Below are 13,308 nucleotides of genomic sequence, written 5' to 3'. Positions count from 1 at the left end.
TTTTGGTTTGTAACCTCTGGGCACAGAGTGTGTGAGCGAAAGCACATTTATTTTATTTTTATTTTATTGTAAATGGCAAAGTGACGTAAGCCAAATGCCTTCTGTCAAAGGTGGCTGGCCATGCACTTCATATGCTCTGGTGCCGACCCTGGGGCACAGTCAGCTGACCTTTTCGCCCTGAGAATTTAATCCTGTGCGCCCTCCAAGAGCCAATCCCTGCAGGCTGAACCATTCAGATCCATGGAGAGGAGGATCACACACACCAGTAAAGTCAGGCTATTTCTAAAATTAAGCTCCTCGTCTTTAGGATCTATTTCAGGATAACTAGAGAAGAATAAACCTAACATTGTTTGCTTATCTATAACAGGTGGTGAGTGTCGGTGAATTTATAGCAGTCGCAGAAACTGGTTTGAACTAATGGGAACTTTTTGGGCGGATACAAAATAAATAAACAGATAGATAAAACATCTCTGCATTTCCACAAAAGCGGTCTACTGAACACGAGTAAAAACTGCTGTCATATGGTCTACTGACATACAATCCGTTTTATTTCATTTTATTGTATCCGTTTTACCTTATTATTTGAATTTTCTGTTTGTCGCCAATATTTGCCAGTTATCTGTGGTATCTTTACAAACTGCAGTCAAACGTGTCCCGCTGTGTCTTTACTGTTTTCGTCTGTGATGCCAAATGTTACGTCAGTGTTTTGGGTTTAGTTTCGTTTGTGTATTTCTTTTAAGTTCTTTTAGAGACACCGATAAAAAATAAGATTAAGCCTAATCTAAAGCAGGGAGGAAAGACTGGAGAGGAAGACAAAAAATACAAGAAGGAAAATGGCAAAATAGGGAGGAAAGGGAAGGAAGGAAGTCGAGTGAAAGGGTGGAAGTAAGGGAAGAGATAAAAAGAGGAAAGAGGATAGGTAGGAAAGACGGGGGAAAGAACAAGGGGAGGAATGAAGAAAATCAAGAGGGGGGTGGAAGGAGAGATAAAAGGGAAAGAGGGTAACCTAGAAAGGAAGGCCGAATGGTGTGAGAAGGAAATAAGGAATAAAATCAAGGAAGGAAAGAAGGAAAATAGGAGAAGATAGAAAGGAAAAGAAGGAAGAGAACGGAATGGAATGGAAGAAAGAGGGAAAGTTTATCTTCACTTCCTCCCCCTCCTCCCCTGTGTCCTTCTGTTGCTTCTTTTGTCTTTTGACTGCTGGTCACCCCATTTAACATGGGACAGATAGCATCAGCCTGACAGATATTGGGTTCCCTGGCAGCTCCATTGTTGGGGGGTGAGGAGGGGTGAGGGGGGGACGGGTTAGTTCTTGCGTTACAGTGGGACTCGTTTAACTCGCAGCCCTCTTTTAGGAAACGAACAAATTGCCGCTGAAAGTCCGCCTTTGTTGTTATGGTGGGCTGATCTGAGAGCAGCCGAGGCTCAAACACCAAACAGCCTGCAGAGAACAGCAGCGCTTGGATCAGACCACGACACACCGAGACACCGACCGTCTGCTGCTGCTGCTCCACAAACGTTCACTTTTTTTAAAATTATTATTTTTTTAGATCGTTTGATCAGACATGGGGTTTTTTCAAGGCCAGTGTCTTTCATGTGTCTTTTCGGTTTTCCTATTTGTGATGTTTTGAAGGCCCATGCTGATATTCTGAGGCATGTATTTACCAATAACCTGCTGTTCTTTTTAACATTTTCCAGCAAGTTTACAAGATTTTTTTAATGATTTGGAGGATTATGGGCCATTAAAAATCTCCGCTGACATATTTATTTGGACAATTTTGTTTTTCAATCATAAACTCCGGTGCCAGGAAGATGCTCACGAAATAAGATTTGGAGTGTTATTTTACACTAAAAAGCCTGCTACTGCATCCCAAACATATTTTTGAATAACACTCACCGATAACGTGCAGTTAAATGTTCAAAGATTTCTGGCTTTGAAGAAGCTGTGAATCAAGCTTTCGAGTGTTATGGGACTAAAAAACTCAAACCTTGATTTGAGTTAAAGAGGCTCACACTGGTTTCTTTAAGGTAGTACGGTGCACTTGGTGTGTGTTCTAATCTGCTTCCAAACATCCAGGGTGTTGGTCACATATACACTCAGTCTCTAAATCACCCCCCTCCCATTGGATTTATTTATTTATTTTATTGTATTTTTCAGAAATGTCATAACTTGGTACAAAAGAGCTCCTGAAATGGATTTTAGAGCACAAAAAACTTTTATTCTGTAGTCACCAAGAACACCCAGTTACTTTATTAGTATATCAAACTTGGTGGCAATATACAAGCTTTTGAGGGGGTAAAAAAAACTGAATCCAGTTTTGAAGTGATTTGAGTTTCAGATACTGATGTTTGGACCTTAACTATTTCCTAATGTAAGATATCTGCTATGTTTCTATATAATTAACATGGAGCAGAACATTTGAAACCTTGATTTGAGATTTAATGACCCACATTTTACAGAGAACTCCTTAGTATTTAGTTGTTTGAGCAGACCTGTGGTGTGGGTTTTAAAAGTCCTGATCTGTGATAACTCGAGTTATTTCTTTCACAAAGTAGCAAACTCACTTTTTACAATCTAAGCTCTTAAGATTTCTATAAATCAGCCTTTAGAGAGAACAGTGGGAAAATAAAAATCTCAAATAAAACAATCATGTGGGTGCTTTTTTATTTTTTCTAAAAAATAAATATCCTTGGAGATCAGAATTATAGTGTTTCAGTGATTCTGTTTTCTATTTGCTAATTTGGTTCCAGACCATGTCTGTGAGTGTGGATTTACAACATTGTTCTGCATTGTGTTGTTCTGCACCACCATAAAATAGTAATGAAATGTTGGTCCAGGATCGACATTGCAACTAACCAATCATACTGTTGTGATGTCATAGCTTATTTGTGTGGAAATTAATGTGTCGAGTTAGGTTTGCTGGCAGCCAAATTTAGATCATTCATGTTGGTTTACTAATGATCTTTTTAAGCATTAGCTAGCTTCTTGGCTATTGATTCACTGACCAGCTGCAATGGTGATTGCCAAGCTTTGTGTTTTTCTATTTAATGCCAAACTACCAAGATACTCTGAATTTTATTCCTACTTTTCAGACTGTAAAAATCTCCTAACCACCAGATCTAGTTTCTCAAAATATTTCCCATTTTCGTTCATGATAAAGCTAAATCTTACAATTAAATCCTGGATTATGAGATCACATGTTTAATCCTTACAAATTAATGTTGTTATTTTTGCTATTTTGAAGACACCTACTGGGAATGTTCATTTATCCTTTAAATCTCTAATATAAAATAATAAAATATTTCGTTGTCCTCATGGACTTTACTGCCCCTCAGAGTCCACACTGAAATGACTCTTTCTGTTTTTTAATCAGATGTTTTGATGGCAACAGGCCGACACTGTTCAGCGCCTTAACTGCGTTCCATTTCAGTGCCAAAGGAATTAGAGTTTTAAAAACCTACATTTCAAAGTGTTTGATTTTGTTGCGTTTTATCACTGACAATGAGATTCTCGTGAAATGGTCCAATCTGTTTAGTCAAATTCAAACATTTAGGGCTTTCTTCATATGTTATCCTCTTGTTGGTGATGGAAAACTCTGATTTGATGCCCAGATGTAATGTAAATCGTTGTCACAAATTAAACCAAATTCAGAGTAGTGTGTGTGACAGGAATTATTTTTTACTGCAATTTTCTTTCAGAAGCTTTATTCTTCTCATAAAAACATGTAAGCTCTATACCTGTTGACTAAATGTGCTCAGAACTTCACATAATTGAGATTTTTCTGATTAGAAGAAGAGCTACTGTGTAACAAACTTTCTCCATTAAAGGACTGATTTGCGGTTTAGAGGCCAGACTGACTGATTGTCCAATAATCACATTTTTTTTTTTAAATTTCAATTCATTCTCTTTTCTTTTCCTCTTCTTCTCAAGGCAAAAAATCCCTCAAAAGTCATTATTGTGCCTTTAAAATGCCATGCTGAACACTTTAAAGTGAGTCTTTTCTGATCTGAAGAAATAAGTAAATGAATGTCTCCTATAACTTAAATCATAATCATTATCAAGACATAAAAAAATAAGTTGATAAATAAATAGAAAACCCAGGAGCCCTTCTGGATGAAATGTGTTCACCAGGCAGCCGAAACAAGCATGCATAAGGCCTCTGACAGAGTAGCAAAACACCGGCTATCGATCCGCAAAATAAACCCTGAAGCTGTAGAATGAAAGATCACACTTGATCCACTGAGCACTAAAGCCGCAGCAGCAAACAGCACAAACAGCCGAAGGTTTTCAGCGACTCCAAACGACAGATCTGTGCGCGATAAAAAGGCGGAGGAGATCCTGAGCCATCTGCACTCAGACTGAAGCTAGCAGCCGCTGCGGTGATGCACAGAAAAAATAAATGATTATCAAATAAAAGCAGAAAGACACCACTATTAGCGTCATTGCATCTTCATTCTTTTGTTCCACTTTCTGCTACTTTGATTGCAGGTTCAACACAAGCACTACACGTCTGCTACACATGGGTCGCACTTGCGTCCTGTGGAAGCTGCAGGCAGTCTGAAGGTTTGACCTTTGACCTCCTGCTTTAGTTACTGCAGGTGCAGCAGTGAAATATTTCATGATCCAAAATCTCTTAATAGGACACGAATTTTGTTTAAAAAGCAAAAACATTCAATAATAATAATGAACTCTGTTTTGTTTCTTTTGGGATTTTTGTTTTTGTTTTTTGGAATAATTTCCACTGAAAGAAATGAAGAGATTTTAAGATGGTTGCTATTTTAACACATATTAAGAAAAGTACAAAAAAAGGATGGAGGTTTAACCTTTGACCTGTGGGCAGCAGACAGGCATGAGGGCAATAATCCTTATTCTGTCATTGTCATTATTTGAAATAATTGCACTACCTGTTGTTGTTGTTGTTGTTGTGAGGTTTCTTTATGAGTTTGTTTTAACTAAATAAGATAAATATCACATTTTTCTCACACTGACTCTATTAGAAACTCAGTGTTTGCTTTGCAGGCTTATTGTATGAGCAGAATACGCTCACATCTGCATGGATTATGAATTATCTTTCCACCAAACGACAGGGAAGACGGGAAACAACATTCTGCAACAACACCAAGACCTGTTGTTTCTGAGACAGAAAATTGGAGCTTTAAGATGGATGGAGGGGACCTATAGACCTACTATACTCCACTATAGGACAAATCACGTGATAGCGTTTATCCAAAACCGAACAGAGACTCATTCAGGTTAGAACGTGTTGTCAGGTGAGGAAGGACGATCCTCACATCGAAACAGCTTTTTTTGTTTTGTTTTTTGTTTTGTTTTTTTCCTTCAATTGAGCAAACATTATTCGAATTTAGCAACAACACTGCAAGAAAACGGGCTTCAGAAAGCATGAGGCACCAACTAAAGTGGACTCTAGAGAATTTAAACTCCTGAAAGTGGAGAAAGAAAAAATGTATATGGGTGTGCAGCCTGTGCTGAAATGTTAAAACACGAAGAATAAGCTGGAAGGCCTGCAGCGCCTCAGACAGAGAGGCTCAGTTTACGGCTTTACGCCACAAACCTGCAGAAAAAAATGTGAGGTGGTGATTGTGCACCAGCATAGAGACAGAGCGAGAGAGAGAGGAGGAAAAGCTGCAGGCCGCGGATCAAAATCACACCAGCTGCAACAACAAACATCCACGCGATCACAGCGACATCTGAACACACTGTGAGTCTTTAGGCGTTGCTCATAAGCGCTGAGGAGGAGGACGCAAACACATCTCTACATCCAGATCTCACTTTTCTTTTTCAGGGCTGAAAGTAGAATTCTGATTTCAGGTTGAGTTCGGAATCACGACAACTGCACAAAAAGCGATCAGAGTACCTCAAAGAAGACACTGAAGCTGATCCCGGCAGCAGCAGAAAGCACAACACAAACGCACACGCTCAGCTTTGAATCAGACTTCCTGAATGAAACACACAAACACCCCCAAAAAAGCGAAAGAACAAAACAGAAAGTGGCACATAAGCTGCAGCCACACAGAATTAAACGCAGAGCATCAGGTAACAAAGAGAGAAAATCTCCAAATGTGAGACTTCACGACCAGCACGTGCATCCCTGCTGGATTTAATTCATGTTTCTTCTCCACAGAAGCGCAAAAATACTGAAAACCGATATGTGAACCTGTTTACTGAAGAACCGAATTAACATAATCTGAAATGTAAGGTGTGTGTGTGTGTGTGTGTGTGTGTGTGTGTGTGTGTGTGTGTGTGTGTGTGTGTGTGTGTGTGTGTGTGTGTGTGTGTGTGTGTGTGTGTTTATTTGGAGAGATTTAAAAACCAAACCAAGCATCTGCGACCTATACATGAAGCATACATGTGGATCTCAGACCGATCGTTGCATAGTACAAATATGACACCACAAAAATAAATAATTAACTTCACACAACATTAAATAGTTCCAAACTTAAGAAGTAAATTTTCAACCTTGTTTAAGTTTCAGCTGTAAAATAGCTTCAAGAAGGCGCAAACCCGGCCACCAGCATCTGAAATACTCAAAATCTAAACCACAGTAGCGCCAAGGGGAAGAAGAAAGAAAGTCTCCTGACGGTGGAAATATCAGAAATTGTAGTGGAAAAAACGCGCCATCACCATTTGGCCCCTGACCAAGAAATAAATGCACAAATCTCTAAATTTAAGGGGGAAAAAATCATCTTTTTCTGATTCTTAAAAAGAAAAAAAATCAGATGAGGCAGAATGATTAAAAAACAGAGAAGAAGAGTCATCTCACCATCAAAGTCATCACCTGTTAACACATAAAAAGCCACAGACAGACGAAAACACTGCACAGCGCTAAAGAAAGAACACCAGTGACCACAATTAGCCTGCAAAAGCTGACTCTTGTTTAGGAAAGATGTCAAATCTGAAAATGTAAAGGGGAAAATATCCAGAAAGTTTCTGCTCTGGGGCTTAAAAAAACAAACAGAACTGAGCAAAGTGAGCAAGAAAAGCCGCGTTTAAAACACTAAAACGCATCAGTGACACAGCGCTCAAATCTGCTCTCACATCCTGACTTTTCTTTGGAAAAAAAGACTGAAAAAACTGGAGCTCCTTACAACTAGTGTACGGTGGTTTGAGCTGTGAGCAGTTTAAACCAAACAGACATATGATGATAAAACAGTGCAAAGATGACATTATTAGGGAGGGGGGGTGGAGGGGGCTGCACACAAACCCAGAGGCCACAGCCTCCAGCGCCTCAGATTTCACTGCTCAGAAGGAGAAAATGTCACAACCTGAAACACCAAAGACCCTCACACAGTCAGTCAGGCTTCAGCAGCCTTAACGCGACCTCCGGTTGCATCATTTGACAGTTTTTTCACCGAGACGCGCATAAATCTGCACGTGTAAAAGCTGTAACGCACAGGTTGAATTTTTTTTTAATCCCAGATGTGTGCGTAAACAAGAACAACTAAAACTCCAGGAAAACATAAACGGAAACACTCGTGTGGATGAGGTGGGATATCGACCTTAGCCCACAAATGAATCAAATGATGTTTGCTCTCCATAAAACCATAATTCAGAATCTGATTAAGAAAATCCAAAATTTAAGTTAAAATCTAGAAGAAGAAAAAAGGTGGTTTTGCTGTTAAAAAAAATGAACAATAATAATCCTAAATTGATTTTTGTGCTTTTCAGTGAAATCAGTGAAAACACGGACGGCAGGAATAAAAAAAGACAAAAGGATTTTCATTAGTTATGAATGTAACCTATTCTTTTATTTTTATTTTTTATGATTATTTTTTTCTGTTTTTGTTCTTTTTTTAAACTTTTGTAAGCGACAAACACGGGAATAAGAATAAGACCACAATAGTATCACAACCATGAAAATTTTTTTAGAGACGACAATTAAAGGACAATCATTCCAAGTAGTATTAGATAATGAGGCATGTTTTTTCTTGTCAAACAAACGGGTTTTTACATCGTTCCTCCTTTTATAGAAAAACAGAAAAGCAAAAGCCCACATTCAACTTACAAATAGACATTTCTCTCTCGCTCGCTTTTTTTTTTTACTAATAATACAAAAAGTAAATAAAAGGAAAAGAAGCGTGAACGTCCGTTTTTATCGGCGATCACGTTTACAGTCAAAGAAAGCACATCACAGGTTGCACTGCGGAAAATATCCATCAGCAAAACGAGAAATTTGTGCTCAATATTCAGCCTTGAAATCTGAATTTTCTATAGCACGAGCAGTTAAATTCAAAAGGTTTAAAAAAAAAACAGGCAACAGGAGGCAAAAAAAATCTCTCCAGCAGCACTAACAATCCTTCGCTGATGACGCTGAAAAAAATCGGCGCCACCAAACTCCATTTACGTTTCAGCTAATTTAAAAAGACTGCAAAAAAGCAATATAAATCTCGTTTAAATGGATATTTTCTGCAGTGAGGGAGGCATCATTCACTCCGTCATCCACACCTTCTCCCATCCATTCATTCAGTCCTTAATTCTTTCCACATTAGGCCTGTAGTGTTATGCAGCTGAATACTGACTCTAAAAATCCTAAAAAACCGATTCTTTGGTCTATAGAAAGTACATTAGCAGTTTTCAACTGGGAAATTAAACGAGTGGAGAAACAGTCTCGGGACTTTAAACTGCGGGAGGCAGAGTCGCTAGAAACAAAAAAATAAAAAAAATATATAAAAAATGTGTTTCAATTTTGTAAAATAAAATCACTCTCCGCCGCTTTTCTTCAACCCCGCATGATACTTATAATACTGCAAAAATGCGGGCAAAACAGGCTATCAGAGATATTATTATTATTTTACCTTTTTAAATCTTAAAATTAGACGAAACTATTTTAAATACATATTCTATAAAAGTAATACCTCCTCCAATAATAATAACAGAAAAAATCAGCCTGCAGCTCTCCTCACGCTCTCTGTTTTTTGTGTTTTTGTTTGTTTTGTTTTGTTTTTTTTATCTCAGATCACATTGCACGTCGCTGACTGACAGTACTATACAGAGACAAACCCCGGACACTTATAGGAACAGACATTATGTACACAAAAATTAAAACTGCTGGAGAAGATGGAGCAGAAGAAGAAGCAATAATAATAATAATAACAATAATAATAATAATAACAATTAAGATAATAATAATAATAATAAAAAATACCTGGAAACTTCAGGGCTGCTTTCTGTTAGTTTCTCAGTGCTGCTCTTTTTTGTTTTGCAGTTTTAAGCCTCTTCTCTTTTTTCTATAGTAGGTAGTTTATAATAATTTTGTCATTTTTTGTACAATGTAAATGTTCAGTGTAAAATGTTCAACTTACAGTTCCAGTCACTTAAAGATTCTCACTCCTTCAGGGCAGAATGAGGGGATGGATGCATGGATGGAGAGGTGAGGTGGGATAAAGTGGAGGGGTGAGGCTGGGGGTGAGGGTTTGGGGTGTTAGTGTATAAGCGGGTTGGAGGTTGAACTCTGGTTCTGATGCGTAAAATAGTCAGACAACCCCCCGGAAAGTCCTGAGGAGAAGGCCGGCAGAGAGCCGGACAGAGCGGGCCTAAGAGAGTCACAGGGCAGCGAGGAGGAGGACGGAGCCTGCGGGGAATTGGAGGCCGAAGCCCGGGCGGCCTGCAAGGTGCCGCCGCTGCCGCCGGACTGCGTGGTCATGGACGGGTGTGGGACATGAGGGAAAAAGTAACTGGTCTGTCCGGCCAGTAGATTCACCGAGCAGGGGTTCAGGGAGTAAGTGGCCCCGGAGCAAGGCACGGAGAGGCCGCAGGGTACCGCCGAGGCCGCCAGGGCCGCCGCTGTCAGGTGGTGCGTCGCGTAGGGGAGATCCCCCCCGACCAGCCGGTCCATGCTGAGCCCGTTGGAGGATGGGAATGACGAGTGGTTGTTGCTCATGTTCTGGGTGAGCATGGTGCTGTAGGACATGGGATGACCCGGGTATCCCGATGAGGTCCCGTTGTAGCCGAGGGCGCCGCCTGCCCGCGGGTGGTGTAGAGAGAGGAAGGGGGACATGGGCCAGTACAAGGAGCCGGCTCGGTCCATGAAGGTCAGCCCAGAGGTCAGCCGAGCACCCCGCTTGAAGGCCAGCTTGGCTCGGGACGTGGTGGACCTCCGTCGGAGTTTCCCGGTAGTGCCGCCGATGAAAACGTCGTCGCTGCTAGGGTCCAGCATCCAGTAGTTCCCCTTGCCCGGGTCGTCGTAGTGCCGCGGCACCTTGACGAAGCATTTATTGAGGCTGAGATTGTGTCGGATGGAATTCTGCCAGCCCTGTTTGTTCTCCCGGTAGTACGGGAAGTTTTTCATGATGAATTCATAAATGCCGTTCAGAGTGAGCCGCTTCTCCGGACTCTGTCTGATGGCCATCATTATCAAAGCGTTATAACTAAAAGGAGGTTTTTCATACTTGCCGCTTTTCTTCTCTCCGTCCTTCCCTCCAGCGCCGCCGTCTCCGTCCTTTGCGTCCTTTTTCTCTTCCTGCTTCTCCTTCTCGTCCGGGCAGCTCTCCTGTCTCGAGGAGTCACTTTTAGAGTCCGCCTTAACGTCCGGCTGCGCGACGGGAAGAGGAGCTTTCTGCTCGGCTTCGTCCGCGGCGCCGGGCCGGTGGTGGTGGTTCTGGTGGTGGTGGTGAAGGTGGTTTTGGTGGTGATGCTGGTTCTGGTGATTGTTGTTGTCGCTTTGAACGGCCTCGGGCACCAAACTGTTTATACTAAACGACGATTTAGGAATCATTTTCACCTCTTTGCGCTCTCCCATATCCAACATCACCGGGCAATAAGGGGGGAAAATGGCAACGACCAAAAGCGACGATCACAGCTGGGTTTCAATCTGTCCTGTCTCTGCCTGCGAACCAGGACGGGAAGGAAGGAAGGGGGGATAGATAGGAAGAAAGAAAGTATAGCCCAACAAACTATTTCATGTTCGGTTTGGGGAGAAAAAAGGAAACACACACACAACACACATGTACACACACATCGATAGGAGACAGATAGCTGCAATTAATTAGGGAGCCACAGCCACTAAAGCAAGTAAAAAAACATTGGTTGGACCTTTCCAGTCCTCAGCCAACCAGGGGAACATTAGTATTAAATATTAAGGCGTCCTCTGCGCTTTCAGCCAATCATGACTCACAGGGAAACACACACATCCACCAATGCCTTGCACGCTGCAAAAAATGCCCACCTTCCCGATACATTTCATGGTTTCTGTCCTAACGAATCGAAATTTGATCAAAATGAACATCGAACTGCGACAGGAACTAGTCTGTTTTTATGGTTTCCAAAGCGAATCGTTTGCTTCAAAATTTTCGTTGGATGTTAGACTATTCTTCTTCAAACTCGTGCTCCCTGTCCTCGTATTAATCTCATCTGCGAAATCATACCCTTGAACTGTAAACGGATTAAACTCGAATAAAAAAAATTGAGATTTTTTAAAACCCACTCGTTTATTCACCTGACATTTTTTTATAGAGAAAATGAAACTTTAGAGCCTTTTTACGCCGCCAAATCGGACACTTTTTACAGCGTAGAAAACACACTCACCCTTATCAACATTCGTGTGCCTTCCCCTCATCCCTCCCCTCTCACACTCTCTCCCCCACCTAAACCAAAAAACCATAGCTGGAAAACACACACCGTGCATGCGTAAACCCAAATCCCCGCCGCTCCTCATATTTACACTCCTCCGATTCAAATATTTGCCCCTTCGGCGTCTCCAAAACTGTTTACATCCCGGGAAAATAAACAGAGGAGAGGGGATCCGGAGGGCACGCGGACACGGTCAGGACAGGCTGAGGTGATTTATGTGTCAGATCGCAGCAGACTGCGCTGCGCAGAAAGGCTGCGGGGCTGCTTCTCCAAAAGCCGCTTCTCCGTGCGTAAAATGTGTGCCGGGCATAAACACGGTGTCATTTCAATCTGCCACTTTAAGGAAGGTTTCAGTAGTCACTTACTTTCCTCCCAGCGGAGGAGAATTTAACAACAGCACGAAGTGAACCGGAGGCAGGAAGAGACTCGGAGTGTGGGAAAGGGTGGAGAGCAGAGGGCCGCCGAGAGCTAGAACCAAGCCGCATTCACAGATTTATTTTTTATTTTTATTTTAAACCGCCATCGACAGAAAAATGTGAAATAATTTAACACAACATTTCAAATAGGGATTTATGTAATTTTTTTTCCTTCGAAGAAATAAAACAAAATAAAATAAGATACGTTGCAATTATACGCATATACTGTGACTGGTACGGCACCCCTGCTCCTTCATTTACTGCTGCTCTAACGGCACTGAGGGATGTAGGCAATGAAGTCCACAATATCTGCCTTATCTGCCTCCGCTTTAACGTTCATAAAATTAAAGACGGGGACGCTGTTTATGGGTTGATGTGTTTACATTTATAACAGAATTTGGTTGCCAGCCCGCGAAGAAATGATTGCGAAAAGGAAATGAAAAAAGTTCAAAGTGTCACAGTGGAGAGGAAATTAGTGAATAGATACCGCTGTTGTTCTTACATTGTTAAATGTTTACATTATTATCGTATGTTAATAGTAAACCGCTAAGAACACATATGGCTTTACAGATACTACACGAATTGGACTGTGCAGTAATATTTACGCACTTTGTTGTTGTTGCTGTTGTTTGAGTCAGATATTGTTTCTGGTCTCACTGGAGTTCATTTAATTCATGCATAAACTGCAACTACTGCTAAGTGTTCCCACAACAACTACACGACTATCCACTCAAATACGCCTGTAGTACTTCCAGCCGTATGCAGCTGCAGCCCCTGAAACTACACAACTACCTCTTGTTAGTAGCACTGCTGGGGGTTTTTTATTGATTCACTGACATTATTGACGAAATGAGTACAGCTACACCGCTGTTATTAGCACAGTAATAGTAATATTTCCATGCAGATATCACAAGTATTGTTGCTACTACAATGAAGTTTTTCTCTCCATATGAGCGCAAAAAATAAATATATTATGTTCCCCCTCAACAACACCCTCACGTGTTGTCTGGAACAGATAATTACAAAAGGAAAAAAAACTGTTAAGTCTACAAAATAAAAGCCTTTCAGAATGTAATTCCACCTTAAATAGTTTAATGGGAGACACACTCAGCCAAATCTGTCAGTCTGTAAAGTGCACAACAGTTGATTTAACACGTTTAAGGTGGTATGAGGATCTTGATGTCAGTGTGTGCGAGGGGAAGACAACCGAAATTGTAAGCCTCCCCACACACACACACATTTTTTTGACATCATTGGAGCATCGAGGTGTCCAAAACGAAACCACATAAAGCTAATTGAACATTT

The 13,308-nt window shown here is 41.0% G+C and overlaps 1 protein-coding gene across 1 annotated transcript; it reads right to left on the bottom strand.

Moving 5' to 3' along the window:
• Window positions 1-8,588: 8,588 nt before the first annotated feature.
• On the bottom strand, window positions 8,589-11,075 carry foxg1a (forkhead box G1a). The gene has a single exon (XM_085392235.1). The coding sequence runs from the start codon at window positions 10,764-10,766 to the stop codon at window positions 9,441-9,443; it is 1,326 nt and encodes a 441-aa protein (XP_085248361.1). The 5' UTR covers window positions 10,767-11,075; the 3' UTR covers window positions 8,589-9,440.
• Between the last annotated feature and the right edge of the window lie 2,233 nt (window positions 11,076-13,308).

Source organism: Rhamphochromis longiceps, linkage group LG19 (genome assembly GCF_057381845.1).
Source record: "Rhamphochromis longiceps isolate RC_006_pf linkage group LG19, R_longiceps_female_GT1.1, whole genome shotgun sequence".
Lineage (NCBI taxonomy): Eukaryota > Metazoa > Chordata > Actinopteri > Cichliformes > Cichlidae > Rhamphochromis > Rhamphochromis longiceps.
This window is presented reverse-complemented; position numbering and strand designations above follow the sequence as displayed.